The 20,725-nt window shown below is 44.3% G+C and overlaps 1 protein-coding gene across 8 annotated transcripts in view; it reads left to right on the forward strand.

The window, feature by feature from the left end:
- Positions 1-368: 368 nt before the first annotated feature.
- Positions 369-20,725, forward strand: part of EYA3 (EYA transcriptional coactivator and phosphatase 3) — a 43,122-nt gene continuing 22,765 nt past the window's right edge. For 2 of the 8 annotated variants that reach the window (XM_039729042.1, XM_039729050.1), the window contains exons 1-5: positions 416-505; positions 2,864-2,978; positions 13,501-13,595; positions 15,796-15,839; positions 17,863-17,942. In XM_039729042.1, coding sequence (XP_039584976.1) covers positions 13,563-13,595; positions 15,796-15,839; positions 17,863-17,942 — 157 coding nt within the window. In that variant the 5' untranslated portion in view covers positions 416-505; positions 2,864-2,978; positions 13,501-13,562. Of the gene's footprint in view, positions 506-939; positions 959-2,863; positions 2,979-7,072; positions 7,251-11,994; positions 12,802-13,497; positions 13,596-15,795; positions 15,840-17,862; positions 17,943-20,725 lie in introns of those variants that run through there. The other 6 variants (XM_039729044.1, XM_039729046.1, XM_039729045.1 and 3 more) reach the window with 6 other exon arrangements.

The following is a 20,725-nucleotide window of genomic DNA, read 5'->3' on the forward strand; positions in this document are numbered from 1 at the left end:
GGTGCTGGGTGAGAGATCCCTCCTGCTCTGCTCTCGCCCCCCAGCCTTTCCTTCCGTTTGCTCTCCCTTGCCCGGCTGAGGAGGGCGGTGATGGAGCGGCTTTGGTGGCACCGGGCCGGGCTGCCCTTTATTTAAACACAGCTGGGACAGTGAGTGAGGGCGAGCCCGGGCTGCCGCCTTGCCCCGACCCGCAGCGGCGGCTCCCACACGGCAGCGGCGGCTCCCACACGGCAGCCCGGGCCCCCACACGGCAGTCCGGGCCCCCACACAGCAGCGGCGGCTCCCACACGGCAGCCCGGGCCCCCACACGGCAGTCCGGGCCCCCACACAGCAGCGGCGGCTCCCACACGGCAGCCCGGGCCCCTCAGCGGCGCGGCCCCGCCCGGCCCGGCGGGCAGTGACGCCACTGCCGGCGCCGCGCTCTGTTCCGGCGGCGGGCGGGGAGCGCGGGCGCCGCTGCCATGTCCGCTGCGGGCCCCGGGCCCGGCTCCGGAGCCGCCTCTCGGTAAGAACCTGCTCGGGCCCAGCGCACGGAGCCCCCCCGCAGCCCGCGGTGCTGTTCGCAGGCTCGGGCTGGCACCGGCGGGCCGGGGCGGCGAGGCCGCGGGCGGCGAGGCCGACGCGTGTGCTCAGCGTGCGCTCCTGCCCGTGCCGGAGCGCGGGGCCGCGGCAGCACTGGCGGCGCGGGGCTGCACCTTGTCCGGCCGCCCCCGAGCCCGGCGGGGCCTGCCCGGCTGTCCCGGCTTCCCCACCGCTGCCGGTGCGCGGAAGGGCTGGGAGAAGGGCAGGAGGGGCAGGGGGCACTGCCCGGCTCCCTGGGCTCGCCCGGGCGTTGAGGGGCGGGCAGAGCGAGCCCGGATCCAGAGCCGGCCCCGGACCTGCCCTGGGCTCGGTAGATGGCCGCGGGACCGGGCTGTGCTTCCCCGGGCACGGTTCAGCACACCTGCATCGCTCCTGGGTGGGTTGAGCTGCTTGTGGTGCAGCTTGTGCACTCTAATAGATGTTTGGGCTGGGCTTGGGTTTCACCAGCGAGGTTGGAGCCAGGTGGGCTCTGCTGGATGCTCCTGGTCTGGGAATGCTGTGCAGAGCTGCTGGAGCTTTGTGTGCAGCCAGCTCCAGCACAGAACGCCGTGTTAGTTCGGTTGCTGTGCTGCATGGTGTGGCTGAATGGTTTCCAGACTGGAGCTGCTCCTTGATGGAACATAGCTGTAGCCCCTCTGATGGAGCATCAAACAGAGTCATGGTGGAGTTTGCTTTCAGAATGGAGCTAGCTCTGCTTCGGTGATACACTTAATCTGTAGTGTAGTAACCTCCAACTGGTAATTATCAGGCAACATACTGATGAAGATAATGATAATCATAAAAGTCTTACCTACCACTTGTTTGGTTTCCTTCAGTTTTGTCTGTTGTGGATTATCTTAAACTCTGGAAGCTGATGAGGTATGGTTAGTTGAGAATCACAATTCATGTGCCTCAGGTCAGTGGTTTCATAATAAGTTACTTTTAAAAATGCACGAACATAGCAGTTTTCTCAGCCTCAAACCTACAGGCTTCTTGGGCTGAACCTACTGTGTTTGAGGGATTTTTCTTGTCACCTCATGGTGTGATTCCTCTTACTTGTAGGCTTCTGCCATCCAGCTTTTGCCACACGAGCAGTGATCTGCTGGTGCATTCTCCCTGCTCTGTTTGAAACATTGCTGAGCTTGAGGTCCTGCAGTTTCCAAGCTGCTGCAGCTCCTGCAGTGTTTGCCTGCAACTTTTGTCTCCCCCTCAGCTCTTGCCTCAGCAGCAGTAATGGCACTTGGAGAACTGTGTATTGTTGGGTTGTGCAGCACATCTGATTGAAAAATTGTTGCTTTTCAAGTAATTTGTTTGAAAAACAGTCACAGATGTGTGCAATAGCTGTAGGAATTCCCAAGTAATTGGTTACTTTGGAAGTATTTGTAACTTCTCAAAACTTTGCCCAGAAATCTCCAGATGTTGAATGAATTTTGAGTTGAATATGTCAAAAGGACACTGTAAATGGGTTTCCATGTGCTGTATGAATGAGTTGGAGCCCTCTGCAATAGATTAATGTACCATTTCCTAACTTCTGTGTACCAAAAGGTGGTTATAGATAGCTAAACATAAAACTAGGGAAAATATACTGAAGTACTTTAATTGAACTTAAAGTCAGGCAAGCAGTGTGTGCCTGCGTGCAAGCCATGCTGTACACAAGGTACTCAAGGCATAAAGCAGAGAATATATCATTGGGATGTCAGTAGCTCCATGCCTGTGCTCTCAGTTAACAGAAGTAGGGTTATTTTTTTTTCCCTCTTGACAACTCTCTGCTCTTTTCCTCTGAAATCTGTTTTTAGAAAACAAATGTTTGATAAAACTTTTACTGGGTCTGCAAAACCATGTGATTGGGAAAGGAGCTGCCAGGATGGAGAGGTGTGGAAACTTTTGAGCCTGAAATAGAATTGTGTCAGGGCTTAACAACTGGTATTTTATGTATGTTCTTGCACCAAGCAGTGTCTACAGACCACCCATCTCCAGACAGGGTTTTCTTTCAGGAAATTGGGGGTGGTTTTTGCCCCTGTACCATGACCAGCATCACTCACTGGTTGGTTATACACTGAGGATGGTATTTTTCAGCTTTTTCTTGCTTTGTCTTATCCTTAATTTATTTCCTTTATTTCACCCTGATTTGTCTAGATTTTTTTTCCTTTACTTGGTTAAAGGGCTGCAAGCCAGCATCTCTTCAGCATTCTCTGGTGGCCCCTCTCTAGCAGTGATTCTGGGATAGTTTGTGCAGATGCCATGACTGGAGGCACTCCAGTACCTGAGAGAGTAACTTCAAATCCTTTCTTTCTTCTTGCAGCTGCCTCCAGAGCCTCAGTGAAGGTGATGTTGCAAGGGCTGGGATCTCCTCCTGATACCCAACATGATGTTTAGGAGAGTGCTGTGACACAGCAGGGCACAGCAGCCTCATCAGGGTATGGTGTCACTGTCATTCACACCAGTGTCTGCCCTGTCTTTTCCAGGTTGTCACCCATCAGTCCGTAACTAATACAAACTAAATACAAAACAAGCCTTGTATTTAGAAAAATAATACAATATTGTCATAGGGACTCTTTCCATCTCTTAAATAGACTTTGATTTGGGGTTAAGGGTATGTCTAGCCTACTTTCAGAGGTGATGGAACAGTTCAGTTCTGCAGCAGATGGGTCTCTCCTGAGTTAAGACTTGACCAGGATGCTGTTCTTGCATCCCAGGAGCTTCCTGCAGTGTCAAGAAATGTTTGTTGGTTGTGTTTGAATACTGACAGTGCCGTTTCCCTGAGAGTCACCAGCTGGAACATCACATAAAGCATGTGGCAGCTTTAAACCTTGGGTGGTGATTCCTATTTCTATACAGAAGGCACTGTTATGTGTAATTCCATTTCTGGGATTTTACAAGTCAGTCTCATACTAGTGATCTTTTCCGTGACACTTTTTTTGTCCTATTCTTTTTGAGAGAGGTTAAGAAATCCTTCCTTAAATATTACTGACTTAAGATGATCAGGGCAGAAAAATTAATATTCAGGACAAGGTGATTATTAATTATTCAGATTAGAAGAGAATGTAGCAGCTGTTTTCAAAACCACATGGAGGTGTTTTGGGTAGAAAAACAGTGATACTGCTTTTCTATACTTCAGATTTCCTTATGCTTCTGTTTTGGTAAAGGCATATTTATTATCTTCCTGTTGGGGAAAATACTGTTGCAGAAAACAACGCTGCTGGTTGAGGACTTTGAGATTTCACATGCAAGAAATTTCACATGCAAGTTGGGTCCTGCTTGCAGGACATATCTGGTGCTTTGTTCCCTACCTTTATAATAGCTCTTGAAATTTCAGAAGCCGTTGCCTTGATTATTCTGTGTACTTTAAATCCCCATTGCCTGTCCATCCAGAACTTTTGGTATATAGGAAGGAGAGCTGGCCTTTCTAGAAGATGTGATTCAGAGTTAACAGGGACACTTCTAGTCTTCATTAGCTTGGCTGGTATTCTGAAGAACTACAAAGACACATGAGCTTTAATTCTTCTTATTCTGCTTCCCCCCCCCCCCCCCCCCTTCTCCCCCCCCCCACCACCTTCTATCCAGTAGTTAGCTCACATGCCATGTGTCCTGCTAGGTTGATGTTTCTGGATATGAGCAAAAATTAATTATTCTGGTTTAAAAAATAAAAGAAGTTAGAAAATACTCATTCTTGACTGACCTGAGGAAAGCCAGAAAGTCCCCATGAGTCAGTGGTATCACTGTGGGTGGCATTTTACAAGATAGCAAAGGTAGTTACAGTAATTCTGGGAATTATTAGTCTGTATGATAGCTATCCAGCCCCTAAAGAATTTAACTTTATGCTGAATAAAAACCAGCACCAAGTTGCCATCTCTAATGAATGAAGTTATTTTTTTATGGCTGCAGTTGTAAAAAACCCAAATATAACAGGTCTTTACTGAAAGTGTAGTTTTCACTGAAATACTGGCAGAGTCCAGTATTATGTCATACAGCTTCTTTTTCCAGTGAGGGAAGTAAAAAGTGGACTAGATTTGTCATATTAAACCTTAATCAGAGATGGCAGCCCTTTGGGTAAGGTCTGACAGGTACTGACAGATTTTAGAGCTAAAAGGCAGCAGAAGGTGCTGTGGGCTCTTCTTTTGGTACATATGTGAAATGGGGGTCTCCTCGAGCCAGGTCTCCTAAGCTCTTGGAGATCTATTTCACACCTAAGATAGCTACTTTAGAAGACATAAAATTAGTAGAATAGCTTCTGTAGCAGTGTTAGGAACAAAAAAGTTTTAATATAAGACAAAATAACAAAACCCTTTACGAAGAAAAACCGAGCTAAGTGCAAAAAGTTTTTGCTCTTAGTAAAACACTTTACAAAAGCAATTAGTTTATTTGTTTTCTTCTTTTTCTGGTAAATTGCTCAAGCCAGACTTTTTGCCTCCTGTCCTGTTAACTATCTTTAAGTTTGAAATGAAGTCTCCCAAGTCTTCTGAGGTGTCTTTTCACCTAATTAAAAAGAAAAACTTCTAAGCTCTTTTCCTTTTTAAAAAGACAAAAGATAGTTTTGTCACTCTGTCAACAAAGAACAACATTCTTATACATGTGGTAAGCAAGACAAGCATTCCCTGGGCTGTTGCTCAGCCCAGAGCTGTGTGTCAGCCTCTGGTTCTGCCCAGGCTTCAGTCCTGTTCCTCACTCTTCCAGAGCCCCCTGGAACAGGCCCGTGGTCACAGGTGACAGAGCTGCCAGGCCCAGGAGCTGTGGAAGTGAGTTGTGCTCTGCTCCTCACCTGTCCCAGGTGTCAAATAAAACTGGTTGTGACTTAACAGTGTCAGGTTAAACATGCTTTGATTAGCAGTGCAGGAGTTTGCATAAGGTGATACCTCTCAGCTGGTGTCAGCTGAAATGAAAGTGCACAGTCTTCTCACTGGCCATAGGTCAGCTAATTTATAATAACAGATTTATATAATATATAATAACACATCTGTTAGTAAAGCAGTGACCAGGTCATTCATCTGCCTGCATTCATCTTGTGCTTGAGGTGCTCTGAGGTCATCAGGCATTCTGGGGCATACAGCCCTGGTTTTACTGGGATTTGTTTGTTATCCAGCTAGGGATTGATTCTCAGTCCAAGATCTGAAGCAAATATATTTATAGCAATGAGATATCTTCATGATCTTGTTCATTTTCTCCTGGAGCTACCTTCAGCAGTTTTGGTGAAGTCCTCACAGGTCCTTGCTTGACCTCCCAGATTCTTCCTTTTTGAGCTTAGTCAGAAGTTGTCTGTCCAGGCAAACTGTCTCCACCTTGCATTTGCTCATTTTCTTGCTTCTTGGGCTGGACTGGTCTCTTGTGCTTGGGGAAGCTGTCCTTGATCATCAAACATTGCCTCTTCAGGCCCCCCTAGCACTGTACAGATCAGATCAGCCTTCTGAACAAACTGTAAGCTGGCTGTTTGTTTTGTTAGTTGTCATCTTCTCCTGGGACCTTGAACTGAGTACAGTTGAGTACTGAAGGAGTTCCTCTAATAGAAGTATAGGTGCATTTTGTGGCAGCCTCTGGTGGTAGCTATGTGACTTCTTGAGATTGTATGAGTCAAATCTTTTATTGAAAATGGAATTTAGAACTGCATAAAGTCAGTAATTCTTTTTTGTGGTTAATGTGATGCAGATTTGCTGTCTGATTGAGAGAAGTTTAAAATGTTCAGTCTTCTGTTCAGGAAGTGTCCTAATCTATTAGGCTATGTTTGAAGTGGCTTTTAGGAATTCAGGGCAGCGTGTCCTGCTGTTGGGAAGCTTGTTTTTAAAACCATGGAAGTCAAACAGCATTTTTTTTTCTGTCTGGAGCTGCAGCTCTAGAAGTTTGTGACCTGTTTAATTATTTCCAGAAACACAAAAATGTATATGGGCTGTAAGATTTCAGGTACCACACTCTGTGTGGTCTTCAGGGGAAAAGCTGTTTAGTCTCACTGCAGGTTGTGTCCTCAGGAAGAGGGGAGGGAATCAATTGTTCTGCTTGGCTGATGTTTCTGTAAATCCCTGTGCTTTGGTTTGGTCACTGAAAGGTAGCAGCAGTTCTGTGTTCTCCTGCCCTGTGAGTGATGCATGTTGGCTCTGTCTAGCAGGAGTTGCCACATGATTTCTGGGCTCAGTGGGAGTTGTTTTTCTTGAGGATGAAGTTGTTCTTTCCAAGTCTTCCTTTTGTGAAAACAGTTCTTTTCCCCATTAAAATTTTCCCTGCTGTGTTTCAAAATCAAATTGAACAAGCATTGCATAAGAACTGAGAAAACAAGCATGTGTCATCGGTCAGGCAGAGTGAGCTGCAGGCACTCAGAGCACTGATAGCCCTTCAAGGATCTAAAAATTGTGGGGAACTTCTTGTCAGTGGAACAGGCATTGCTTAGGAGAAAACTAGATTTGTATTTCCATGTCTGATTTCAGTTATTTTCTCGCTGTATTTGTTTCATATTTTATTTCTCACAACACAGGGTTTTTTTTCCATTTTAAAGTTATGAAATTTTAATCAAACCATGATTTTTTAGTCCTACAGGACAGCATTTGGAGGCTTGTCATGACCATCCATACCTTCAGAAATATGGCATACAAAATGCCTTCCTTGTAACTTTTATAATGTTTAATTCTGAAATTTCCTGGCTGATAAAGAAGGGAAGAAGGAGCATGGAGAGAGAGCAGGGACTCATCCAGCAGCACTCATCACAGGTTTATTTGTCTGGTTGTCACAGTATTTTGCAGATACCTGTGTGTGTTGTACCCAGTGGAGTATCAGTGTTTGCCGTGAGCTCTGCTGAATTTGCAGTGCATAGTAATGTCAATATCTGTCTCTTCTGCTTTTGTTTCTATTTGGTTATTCTAATTAAATCTAAAAAAAGAAAGAGGGGTAGATCTGCCTTGCTGCACTGTGCCAAATTCTGCTCCTCTGTCAGGAGCTGTCATGTGCTGAGTGGCATGGAGGGAAAACATTGTGGGGAAAAGCTCTGCTCCACTTGGGTGATGTCTTGGATTGTTTTGGCTGCATGCTCACACACTCTGTGTGTGTAATGCAGCAGCATGGGGCACACTGTTGTGAGAAAGCCCACCAGATAATATGGGAACACTATACTATTCTGCTGCCTAATTCATGTATTTTTGTTGCTGTTCGTTGTAAGGTGCTGGTCCTTGAACAACCAAGGGGTGAAAATAACTGTACAGGTGACTTGTGCAAAAAACCTGCACAAAACATTGCAGCCATTGCTATAAAAGACAATAAAAAATGTTTCTGTAAATACATACTACACCACTTAGACAAGTCTCTGGGGCCATGCAGGATCCAGTCAAGGGCACTGCAGGAGCTGCAGAACTGCTCACTGAGCCACCTTCCATCACTTCCCAGCCTTCCTGGCTAACCAGGAAGGTCCCACTTGACTGGGTGCTTGCAAGTGTAATGCCCATCTGGAAGGAGAGTCAGAAAATGGATCTGGGGACTGCAGCCTGCCCTCAGTGGAGTGGAAGGCTGTAGAACAGACCATCTCCCATGGCATCATGTGGCACATGCAGGACACCCAGGGCTCGGTCCCAGCCAGCAGACCCTGCCTGACCAACCTGATCTCCTTCTGCAAGGTGACTTGCATTGTGGATAGGAGAAGGACTGTGGATGTGTCCACCTGAGCCTTAGTAAACCCATTTCTCCTGGGGAAAGTGGCTGCTCAGGGCTTGGGCAGGTGTGTTCTTTGCTGGGTTTAAAACTGTCTGAATGGCTGGGCCCAGAGAGTGAGGGGGAATGGAACCATATCCCTGTAGGGCTGGGCACTGGTTCCCCAGGGTTCAGGACTGGGACCAGTCCTCCTTAATATCTTTATGAATGTTCTGGACAAGGGAGTGGAGTGCATCCTGAGCACAGCAATCCCATGGAACACCCAGCCTGGGAGGAAGGTGGTGGGAAGGGGGCCCATCAGGAAAGGACCTGGGCTTGCTGGTTGACAGCGCTGAACATGAACCATGTGTGGAGGTGGCCAAAAATGCCAGGGGCATCCTGGCCTGTGTGAAAAATGTGTGTCAAGCAGGAGTAGGGAAGTGATTTCCCCCTCTTTTGGGTTCTGTTTTGGGCCCCCCACTACAATACAGATATTGAAGGGCTGGAGCATGTTCAGAGAAGGGAGCAGAGCTGGGGAAGGGGCTGAAGCACAGGTCTGATGAGGAGAAGCTGGTGTGGCTCAGCCTGGAGAAAAGGAGGCTCGGGAGGATCCTCTTGCTCTCCACAACTCCCTGATAGGAGGATGGAGCCAGGTGGGGTCAGGCTCTGTTCGCAGGGGACAAGGGACAGGAGAAGAAAAAATGGCCTCAAGCTGTGCCAGGGAAGGTTTAGATTGGATATTTGGGAAAATTTCTCCCCTGAAAGGGATGTCCAGCCCTGGCACAGGCTGCCCAGGGCAGAGGTGGAGTCACCATCCCTTGAGGGGTTTAAAAGACAAGGCACTTGGGGACGTGGTTTAGTGGTGGCCTTTGCAGTGCTGGGTATTGGTTGGACCTAATGATCTTGGAGGTCTTTTCCAAAATAAATGCTCCTATGATTTTATTCCAATTCTGTTTAATAGATGTAATTTCATTGTCCCAATCAAAACTTTGTTGTTAGGGAAAGAGTGACTGTTTTAAAGTAATATAAAACTATAGTCAATTAGCTTTTTTTTTCTAATCAGTATAATTACTGCATGTTGGTTTTATCACAGTATCCTGACTTTAATTATTTGCAGCTTGGGAGAACTGTTTCTTGCATGAAACTTTATATTCAAAGCCAAGGCAGATGGGCTTGAAAAGCACAAGCTGAAGGTAAATAGCAGTCTATCCAGGTGCTGCTCATAGCAGGCAGCTTTCAGAAATTCTATCCAGAGTATCTAGTTTGAGAAAGTCTCACCAAGCTGGGCTTTGTATTTTAGGATTTTTAAAACAGGATTTAGTGCAAGAAGCTGGAGATCACTTGCCAGGGCTTTTAATGGTGAATTATTGGCATCAAGATGTGCAGAGCAGAAGGCAGCTGCTGAGAGTGATTCTGCAGCCCATACCTCTGCTCTGATGTCTCCTGGTTTGAAGTTTAGATAATGTGGCTCCTTAAATTGAGCAAACAAAATAAAATGACACACAAACCCAATTTCTTATTATTTTGCATTGTTGGTGCTCCATGCAAGTTGGAATTAAACCGGATGCTTATTCCAAACAAGTCTAGATCAAATAAAATCTGGTGCTTAATTCACATATTACAGAATATATTTCAATAATTTTCAGGTAATTAACAAAAATCATCCCATAAAGCAAAAAAGTGTGGTACTTTGCTGGTTTCCAGAAGCAGAACAATGGACTAATTTTTCTGAATGTTTCTTTGATTGCAGCAGCTCATTTAATGGTTTCTTGCACACTTTCTTCCATTTTGTACTGTTTTTCTCATTCACAAACCCAGTGGCCCACAGAAGCATTCTCACATCCTGAATCTTTGATACCTCTGCTGTTGTGTTCACTTAGGGTTTAAAAATGTTCTGTAGTAATGTGTAAAAAAAAAAAAAAAAAAAAAAGCTTACCTGAGGTGCAGTTGCTGGTCAGCTGCTGGCTCAGTGTGCTCCTCTGAGGCAGCTCAGGCTGAGCAAGTGCAAGATGCTGGGTTTGATTTTTGGGAAAGCCAAGCTCTGGGTGGTTCAGAGCTCTCGTGCTGGGTGAGCAGGTTCCAACAGCCCCTGGAGGGGCTCGGGACCCTGGGGCATGTACCCACCAAGGGCTGGGGTGGCTGGGGCAGCTGTGGTGCAGGGGCTGTTAGGGAGGTCTGCGGGGCAGGAGGATCTGCTCCCTGCATCCTGGTGTGCCTTCAGCCTTGGAGCTGGCAGCAGCTTCACTCAGTGCAGGAGGAGAGAGGCACGGAGAGTTCCTGCCATGATCCAGGGAATTTCTGTTCCCAGCCTCAAGAGGATGTGTGCCTGCTCTGCATGAGAACCTGGTGGCTGGGTGGGTGATACAGGTGAAAAGGCTGTTGTATATTTATCACTGTCATGTTTCTGCTTCGTCAAAATGGAACATCAAGTAGATATGTTAAATATGATAAAATTATGGTTTCATTTACCATGGCTGTGGCTGAAAAGGGATATCCTGCTGCTCTGCTTGCATGCTTTTCCTGACCCTCATCCTGCTGGCTCCCCTGGATGGGCTCTGTGCAGAGCCAGAGCTGATCTTTCTGTCATCAGCTTAGCAGAAAGACTGTGCTTGGGTCTCTGGTTTTTCTTTGCTTTCTCTCTCTTCCCTTGGCAGATCCTACATCCAGGCTGCTGTTCAACCTCACGAGCCTGTGGTGGCAGGAAGGAGGGAGTGTCAGGCAGACAGGAGTGGGGTGCAGGAGTCTGGGAGGGGCAGGAGTGGGGAGCAGGAGGCTGGGAGAGGCAGGAGTGGGGTGCGGGAGGTTGGGAGAGGCAGGAGTGGGGAGCAGGAGGTTGGGAGAGGCAGGAGTGGGGTGCAGGAGGTTGGGAGAGGCAGGAGTGGGGTGCGGGAGGCTGGGAGGGGCAGGAGCTCTCCCACACCACTGTCAGCTGCTGCTAGGCAGGAGGGGGGTGCAGGAGGCTGGGAGAGGCAGGAGTGGGGTGCAGGAGGTTGGGAGAGGCAGGAGTGGGGTGCGGGAGGCTGGGAGGGGCAGGAGCTCTCCCACACCACTGTCAGCTGCTGCTGGCCCTGCCTGGGGTTGCCCTCACCCCTTGCTCCCAGCTGTGGAGCTCAGTGCCTTCATTCCACCCAGCTGCTTGGTCTGTGGAGCCACACACCCCTCGATGGGAGGTGTCCTCTGCCCCTGCTGCTGTTTCTGCAGGTACAGGGAAGGCATGAAGCCACACTAGGCCAAGTTCTCACTTGGAATTCTCACTTCCCTGGGAGAAGGCATGAAGCCACCAGAGGTCAAGTTCTTCCTGCCCTTAGTGCAGGCACTTTCTGTTTGTTTGCTTTGGTTCAATCATCTGCTTCCAGGTGCTACAAGGTGCCCAGATTATTTGGAAAGAGTATTTTCTTCACACATGTGAGATATTCTGGTGGGACTCTGAGAATTGTTTTGTCTTTGTAATTATTTAAATCCTTCTGAAAACCAAAATTAACAAACTACTCCAGCTTTTAAGCAAAGCATGGCATGGGAAGTTACTGCTGTATGCATCAGTGGAATGTAAAATATTTTTACATAGTGAGAGTTAAGTTTGGGAGTCTTCTATGAACAACAAAACAGTGTTAAAGAACAGAAGTGAAGGATGAGGGATAGGACCTCTTGGTATGAATTACAAATCTTGCTCTTGGCCACTGTATTTTGTACTCCTTTGTATAATCTCTAAGTGGCAGAGGTTTTTTTCAGTCCTAATTTTTCTGTTATTTTTACAAAAAATAACTAATAATTTTACAAAAAATAACTATTTAAAATAAAACTGACTGAAACTGGTGGAGGAACAACTGCAAAGGTGAGAGTGGTGCTTTGTATTGTAGACTTGTGTGTTGTGAATAGGGTCATTTCCAAAGAACCTGAATTAAGGAAAAGACAATTGTGAATTCAGTTGACTTAGAATTCAGGCAATAACTGTAAGTAGCTTTGATTAGGAGTGGCAGCCTTGCAAAATCCTCAAACCCTCACTGAAATTTTATCTTGGTACATATAATACACCTTGGAACGTAAGACCTGCCCTCAGAGGAGGGAGAAACCTCTTGTGTTTTCGTGGTGGATTTGAAGTTACTCCGGGCTGCGTAGCATCCCTGTGGCTGGCACGTGGGGCCGGGCTGCTGCACGTGCTGCCAGGGTAAGTAGGTCTGGCAGGAGCAGGGAGGGGACAGAGCCGTGGTTTCCAGGACACCACAAAGTTCATCCTCTAAACTAGTTCAGTCACTTTGTGGGGGGATAATCCCACGGTTTGGGGGTGCCCGAGTACTCCGGGCAGGGTGGGTGAGCAGAAGGTCCTGGAGGAAGGAGTGGTGTGTGAAAAAGCCCTTTCACATTTCTGCAGACATTTAGAGCTACACTTCTGTGGCTGTGGAGGCAGGAACAGGATTTACCTCGGCACAGAAAGTCTCTGGGTTTAACTTCTCCAACCCACTAAGTGTTTTTCATCTTTTATTCTGATTTCTGCAGTCCCCTGAAGTTGTGCTGTGTGGGTGTGTGGCAGAGGAGGCAGCTCAGGAAAAGCTGCTCTGAAGAGGTTGGGGTTGGTTTTAATAAAGTGGCTCCAAAATGAGATGCAGAAAGAACAAAAACACAGATCATACTGCTCGTGCACATCAGCTGGGCAGAGGGGGAAGCCAGGAGGACACAGGCCTTTATCTTTGCCCAGCAAATTGCAAAAGTTAAATCAGGTTGTGAAAATATTGTGCAAAATTTCTTTTTCATGGTTTTAAGCCCCTGGAAGGCAGCAGCTTTTTGATGTCATATATAAGATTTCTCTGCTAAATGCTTCCAAAATAAAAATTCTTTTATAAAATGTCATCAATCTTCTCTTTTTGAAAGGTGCAGTTGAAATAATGAACTTGCTTTGTCAGTTTGGTGGGGAACAGCACTGTGTGTAAATGCATTTAGGTGTACAGTCTTGTCCTGATTTTTTTTGATTGTTATATAAATGTTCTAAATTAAAACAGGTTAGATTGAATCATGCTGTTTACTGACCTAGTAGACCAGACTTGATCATTTAAACTGTCTTTAAAATCGTGGTGCACGTGTCTGATTAGTGTGTTAGCTTCTGCAGTCAGCGTGGTCCGAGTAAATGATGTAGAAATGTACCATGTGCATGAAAAATCTGTATCTTCAAAGCTTAAAGCTAAATCCCTTGTTTATGAAATCTTTCCATATATGAATTTTGTATTTTATTTGGGAGATGGCCACACGAGTTTCATGGGAGGAGTATATAACAATTAATATTCTCTGATAGCCTACATGATAAGCCCCCAAAAAGTACATAAAGCCATGAACACCTTTTTTTGACAGGGCTTGAAGACTGCTGAGGAACACACGATTTGAATCATTTAAGCATTAAAATAGTAATACCCATGGAAGAGTCACAAGACTTACCCGAGCAACCAGTAAGTACATTTTAAAAAGACTGAAAATCTAAAACAAGTTAGCTCACAATTTTGGTATACAGTTATTTTAACTAATAGTGGAAAAGAAGGCTTATACTTTGTGTACTTATCCAGAGGACAAAAAGCATTTTGTTGTTCATAAAATGTGCTGTACAATTAATTTACTATAATTGTACAGGCAGTAGTAAGAAAGGAATAATTATATGTTCTTGAACTTTATGATGTTTCTATGCAAAGTGATTACTTGTTATGCTCAGAAAACCAGACTTATCTCAAGCCTGTTGTAGAGAAAATAAAATCCACTATTTTAGGGATAGATTCAGTATGCTGGGTATTACAGAGTGTATAGTCTTTAATTCTTCTAATGCTTGAGATCTTGAAAAGATCCTGTGATTCATTGTTTCCACAAGTGGAAGGCATTTTTAAATGACTGATGTAACAGCAGGTTGGGGTAGGGAAGCCTGTCTGAAGATTAAACTTGCTACATGTATGTGAAGTATTTGCATTATCAATAATGGATAATAGCACAGAAGCATTGGATAGAGAATTATCAATACAGTGTGAGATTAATTAAATTGTGTATCTAAAACATAATGGCGTAGGAATTAAGCAGAAATGTTTGTATTAACGTTCTGTTCCCAAAATAAACCTGGCACAAACTCAACAAGAACTTGCCAAGTTACAATGGGAGTGATGCTTGTAATCTTGGAGACCTTGTCAAATGCACACAGAAACAGAATAATGTGCTTGAGGGCACTTTGGGTGTTGTAATTGAAAAGACTTTGATGCCTTTTTAATGTGAGAATTTAATATTCTTCACTTAAACTAGTTAGAAAATACATTGTAATGTCATTTATGCTATTTTATGACTTAGGAACAAAGTCAAATGAAAATGGAAATGTAAAATTGTTCAGAACCTGGCTTGCCACAAGCTGCAGATGATGGGCCTGAGTAATATCCACAAAATGTGAAATTAAGCAGGAAAATCATACAGTTTTTACTCCAGCTATTTGAGGAGTTTAAAATTCATTGCCTGTACTAAAAAAGGAAATCTCTACAAATACATCCTAATATAATGAAAACTGTCTTTATTCTTTAGGGCATGAGAGACAGGGTACAGCTAATTTTGAGTGGTGTGTCTTTTAGGCAGATTCTGCTGTAATATTCAGCTAAAGATTTTCTTGGTAATTTTTTCAAGAATACCAGTGATACCAGTCAGTGATTCTGTGACAGACCATGAGACTGGATGGATGATAATGTATGAGTGAGGTAATAATGGCATGTTCTTGCAGGAGAAACTCACCCTGGCATCCTTCTGAGAGTTTCACAGCAATGTTTGTAGCCTGCAGAAACCAAATTTGTGTTCCAGCCAGTGCAGTGTGTGGTGTAATACCCTGTACAGGAGCAGGATCCAGCTGGCACCTACAAAATGAGAAAAAGTGCTGTACTGGTTTTAGTCAGAAGTCAAAACTCCTAATTTGTTACAGGAAAAGTATTAATATTCCTATCTTTATACAATATTAAAATACAGGGGGGAAAGAGCAAAAATTGTGGCTGTAGTGCTGAATCTGTGCAGAGTAGGATTTTCTTAAAATTTATGACTGTTTTATTCAATTTCCACAAAATTGTCCTTCCCAGTCATTTCTTTGGCTGTATATCTCAGCACCTGTTACTAATGCAATATTCCTATCTTTATGCAATATTAAAATACAGAGGGAAAGAGCAAAATTTGTGGCTGTAGTGCTGAATCTGTGCAGAGTAGGATTTTCTTAAAATTTATGACTGTTTTATTCAATTTCCACAAAATTGTCCTTCCCAGTCATTTCTTTGGCTGTATATCTCAGCACCTGTTACTAATGTAACTAACAGGAGTAGTTATTCAGTAATTCTGCTATACAATATCCAGTGTTAGCCCTTGTTTTCTAATTAGGAAAAAACTTGTAAAATTGTACTTACCAGCCATTTTTGTGGCTGTATATCTCAGCACCTGTAACTAACATGAGTAGTTATTCAGTAATTCTGCTGTGCAATATCCAGTGTTAGCCCTTGTTTTCTAATTAGGAAAAAACTTGTTTTGAGATGAAGGGCCCAGGGTTATACTGATGAGTTCTGGAGTGCAGGACAAGGCTGTGAGTTTAGCCACCATTGTGAACCCTCCAGCTTGTGTTAGCTGTAGCTCTGAACATTTTTTTCTTTGCAGGTGAAAAAAGCCAAGATGCAGGAATCCAGAGAACAGAGCCTGAGGTATGGGATTTTAAATTTGATTTTAGTGTGGAACAGTTCTTTATGGTCTTTTACAATTATAAAGCTTTCATTTTAGAAATTTGCCTCTTGATTTATTTTTTTAAAGATCTATGGAAAATATAGTTGTATTTGGATTTGGTATGATTTTGATTAAGTCCCAATAAAAAATAATTAATTAGCCCTATGGTATAAAGCTTTTATAAAAGTGGCACAAAGAGTCTTAATGGCATCAGCAAACCTGTCTTTCACAGAATGAGTCTGAAATAACATGCATTTGATTTGGTGAGACTCAGGATATTTTAATAATATTTGTACTACTGTTATTAGTGAAACTCTAGATATAATTGCTTTGAGAAATGAAACTTGAATTTTAGCCTCTCCTATTTAAAGCTGTTGTGTGATACTATTTTTAGCCTCAGGAGATGCTTTTTGGTGGGTATTGTATTTAGGAATTAACTATTATTATTACTATTTATATTGAGAATAGCTGTATTAGGATTTATTCTGCTTCTCTTGAGTAGCAGCAAATACAGTGAGGAAAGATTTCTTTTTGGAGTCTCTGCCATTCCAATAAGAGCAAAGAGAAAATGCCATTTCTGCATGAGTGGATGTGGTATATTCTCAAAATTAGAATTTTGTTCTAATCACACCAGCTCCCTTTCTGCCCATCTGAGGTCAGAGGAGTCAGATCCTAGGGAGGGTTTTTCCTTCTCTTGGGTAGAGAGGGCAGCATGGGCAGGTCTGAACATATTGGGGGCTCACTCTTCCCCCTCTGTGTCACCCTGCTTCAGCACAACCCACCTTCCCTGTGGGCACAGGGAGCTCAAGATTTGGGTGTAAACATCCTTGGATTTTAAAATGTGAACAGTATTTAAAATTAGAAGAGAGGGGAGGGATAAAGTTGCATTTCTAACTTGATTAAATATTCTCTTTAAATATTCCAGCTGTTTTGATAAAGCTGTACATGATTTTAAGTTTGACCAATGGATTAGTTTAAAAGAATTTATTGGACCTATTTCTCCCTTTCTCCTGCACTGCAGGAGGTAGAGGAGGGAGAAAAAAAAAATCAGTTTAGTTGAGCCCAGAAAGCAGGGCTGGGTGGGGAAAGGTGTTGCAAGATTTGGGTTTGTTTCTCATACAGCCTCCTGCTCCCTGTGTAGTTCAGCTCAGGCACCTTTAGGCTCTTCCTGAGAGTTTAATTTGCTCATCCAACACAAAACTGTGCAGTTGTTTTTTGTTGGGATGCTGAATGGAGTCAGGGGATGGAGGGAGGCAGAGAGCACTATGCTTGGTGCACACCTGAGCTACAAGGAGGGAGTTTCCCCCTGAGCAGCAATGAACAGCTCCTTTGGCTCCTTCACCTTAAGAAACTGCAGTTTCAGAATGTCAGAACAGCACACAGATGGCTCAAAACCTCATGAAAAGCTGTGTTGCAGAAGTAGCAATAATAAAACTAAAGCCTGCAAGGCAGTAATCAAGGACAAAACAGTTTCATTCAGAAATTACCTGTACTTCTTACTCTGTACATGAACAAAGTAACATCATCATGGAACTGAAGCAATGTGGGACAAGTCCAAAATAGTCCAGTAACCTGCAAATATTTAAGTACAAAAGTGACCCCTAGTTCAAGGGTGTTTCAACACTGCTCTTCAGGGAGAAACGCAGCAGTGAGGCAGTGCCCATGGGCAGGGGAGCCTGTGGCAGCAGGGTCACACACCACTGCTGGCAGCACTTCCTTGGCTGCTGCAGCTTGGGGGAATGGAATGGAGATGCCAAGAGGTGTTTCTCACAGAAGCACCCCTGCAGTCCCCCTTTTACTCAAACCCCATATGGTTTGATGTCCAGTTCCAGTTGCAGATCTCTCTCTCAGAATCTCTTCATGAAACAGCAAGGAGCACAGGGCTAGGTTTTGTGAAGAGTTAGTTTGCCTTGGTCAGCAAGGTTGAACCCAGGGGTTATGGTACCCAAGGATGTTAATTTAAGAGCTCATAATGCTAATACTGAACCTTTGTTGTCCTGGCAGTCATGTGAGCAGCACAGAAGTCAGCGATCAGAAAACTGAATCTTCAAATCTTGGCTCAAACCTTCCCATGTCCAGTGAGAGTGAGTATCTCTGCAGTTCTCTCATTGTCTTTCCTCCTCTTTCCCTGGTACCATGCTTCATCACCCACAAGCTTTGTCTCCTCCTTGTAATCCTTAGCCTGCTCTCACTAGCAGTTGTAAAGTGAACGTTTGCTGTAGTGTTTACAAAGTGTTAATGCCTGATGCTAAGGAAATATCTGTTTCTAACAAATATTTTTGTGCTGCTGCCCCTCAGCTGGCTGTTGGGTGCTTCTGAGTGCTGCTGTGTCTTATCTGCCTCAGACACGATTCTTCTTGAGGGTTGAGTCAATATCAATTGTAATGCCTACAGTAAACATGTTTTATAAATCATTATCTCTACACAGCTGGTGGGTCCTTTCTAGCAATATGTCATACTTTTCATCTTAGACTCTGAATTGTATTGAATGTCTGCAGAAAGCTTTTAGGAAATAAACAGAGAGGAGACAGGCAGGGAATACAAAGAGTGCATACTAAGTGAGAAGTGGACTGTATCCTTTCTCTTGGAAAAAGGGGGCTGGAAGTTACCAGGAAAGTCAGATTCCTGTGTGGAATACCTTTGACTGCCAATACATATTTTGAAGTGTAAGTCAGCTCACCTTAGCTGAAAGTGTGTAAGGTGAAACTTTCCATTGTAATTGATTTAATCATTGCTATTTTAATCCATGTACTGTGGTGTTGCAGGAGTTACAAGAAATTTCATCCTGCAAAACCTGCCTAACTGGATAAGCCATTTACAAATCCTAGAAATCACATGCAGTGTTATTGTGGGATTTTTTCTTTTTTACACCATTGCCTAATTCTTTGTATGCAGTTTTATAAATACAAGTTCTAGAAATATCATTACTGCATAACTATTCAGATGAATATTGACATTCTTAAAAAAAACCCTGCAATCCTAAACATGTGGGAATTGACAAGTGTTAGAGGAAAGCCTTTAGGTCCAAATGTTCCCAGTTTGTGTTTCCTGTTGTATCCTTGTGCTACATGGGCTTCACACTGTGAGTAAAGGCAAACACTGAGGAGCAGAGGAAGGTGATCCATGGATCATTTGGGAGGTTCAGCACATGTTGGTTTGTACTTCTCAGCTGCTTTTGTTCGGATTACACAAAGAGAAGGTTATAGAGGTGGCAGAATGCACATTAGGGTTAGAGCTGCCTGTGGCACTGTCTTGCTTTCCTTAGTGCAACTCAGGAGGGTTTACAAGAGCAATAATGCAGGTCCAATATGGAAATCCCAACATTTTGAGCACATTATTAGCATTTGGATCAAATCCCAAGGCAGAGTATGCTGTTATCCATGACCTTGTTTCATTTTGAGAGCTGTTAATTGAGCCACTGCAGAGAGAGAGGGAAAATGTGACCCCTTGTAATGGTAGGTGTGGGGAGCAGGGCCCCTGGGATACACAGTTAGCCTGCATTACCTCCTGGGCAAGCCCTGGGTGCTTTGCTTGCAGAGGGGAACCAGCTGATCCAGAGCAGTGCAGCTGTGTTTGCTGAGGCTGTGGGTATGGTGCTTGTAGGTCTGAGCTGATAAAGCCATGAGCTTGCAATACAGCAGTTGTAGCTGCCAGCAGTGTGCTGCACTGGGGTGGTGGCGTGTGCCAGAGTATGGTTGTGTTTGAGGGTCCCAGGAGCAGGGAAGAGATGAGAATCTTGACTCCATGTTTCAGAAGGCTGATTTATGATAGTATATTATATTAAAATGTTATACTAAAACTATACTAAAAATAGTAGAAAGAAGGCTGGAAAGGAAAGGAATGAATAACAAAAGCTCGTGACTCTCAGAGAATCCACACAACTGGACCATGGTTGGTCATTAAGCAGAAACATCTCACATGGACCAATCCAAGATGCACCTGTTGCATTCCACAGCAGCAGATAATTATTGGTTTTCTCTTCTTCTGAGGCTTCTCAGCTTCTCAGGAGAAAAATCCTGGGTGAAGGGATTTTCATAAAAATATCACAGCAACACCAGAGAGGCTGCAGTGGCCACATTCTGTGCTGGTTCCTGCCCTTTGTTGCTTTCCTAGTCTGATGGACAGCTGAGTGTTTAACCAGGTGATGTGAATCCAAGGGCTGTTTGATGGCTCTTGGATTAAGCCATAGGAGCCCAAGCCCCATCTCCAGCCCAACCTGGAGTGCTGTAACAGAGCTCTCTCACAAGGAGTACCAGAGCCATAGGCTGTGCTGACTGAGAACATTTGAAATATTTCCTCCCTGAGCTGCCAGCTGAGCCACTCTGTTTTACCAGTCTCAGGGTGCCATTACTGTGGGTTTATTGAAGCAGAAAAATGGAAACATCTGGTTAAATGTAACTACCAGATTACTTTAGAGGGATCTCTGAGCCTTGTGCCCTGCAGCTGTGCTTCATTAGATGTGTGTGGTTAAGTTCATTGAGCTGGAGCTGTTCCTTTTGCAGGAAAGGCTGTTTGCTGGAGCCATGCATGGGTAGAGTATGTAGGGGAAGAGGAAAGCTTGGCAAAACAGATGTTTGGTCTCTGCTCCAGGACACAGAAATGTTAGACTTAGTGCAGATGAAGCCCCTTTGGCAAATATGCAGAGTTTTGGGGAGGAATGAAATCAGTTTTTTTAATGACAATTGCAAAAAATTATGGTACCAGTTGATAAAGAGGAAGAGCACTGTTTCACAGGGGGAAATAGTGTGACTGACTGACCTGGACCTGCTGTGAGCTGGCAAAACATTTTTGTGCCAGTTTAACAGTGTGTTTTTGAGAATTTGCTTTGACACAGATATTCAGGGCACTAAAACACTTTGTAAATACT

Source organism: Passer montanus, unplaced genomic scaffold, assembly GCF_014805655.1.
Source record: "Passer montanus isolate IOZ18808 unplaced genomic scaffold, ASM1480565v1 scaffold68, whole genome shotgun sequence".
Classification (NCBI taxonomy): domain Eukaryota; kingdom Metazoa; phylum Chordata; class Aves; order Passeriformes; family Passeridae; genus Passer; species Passer montanus.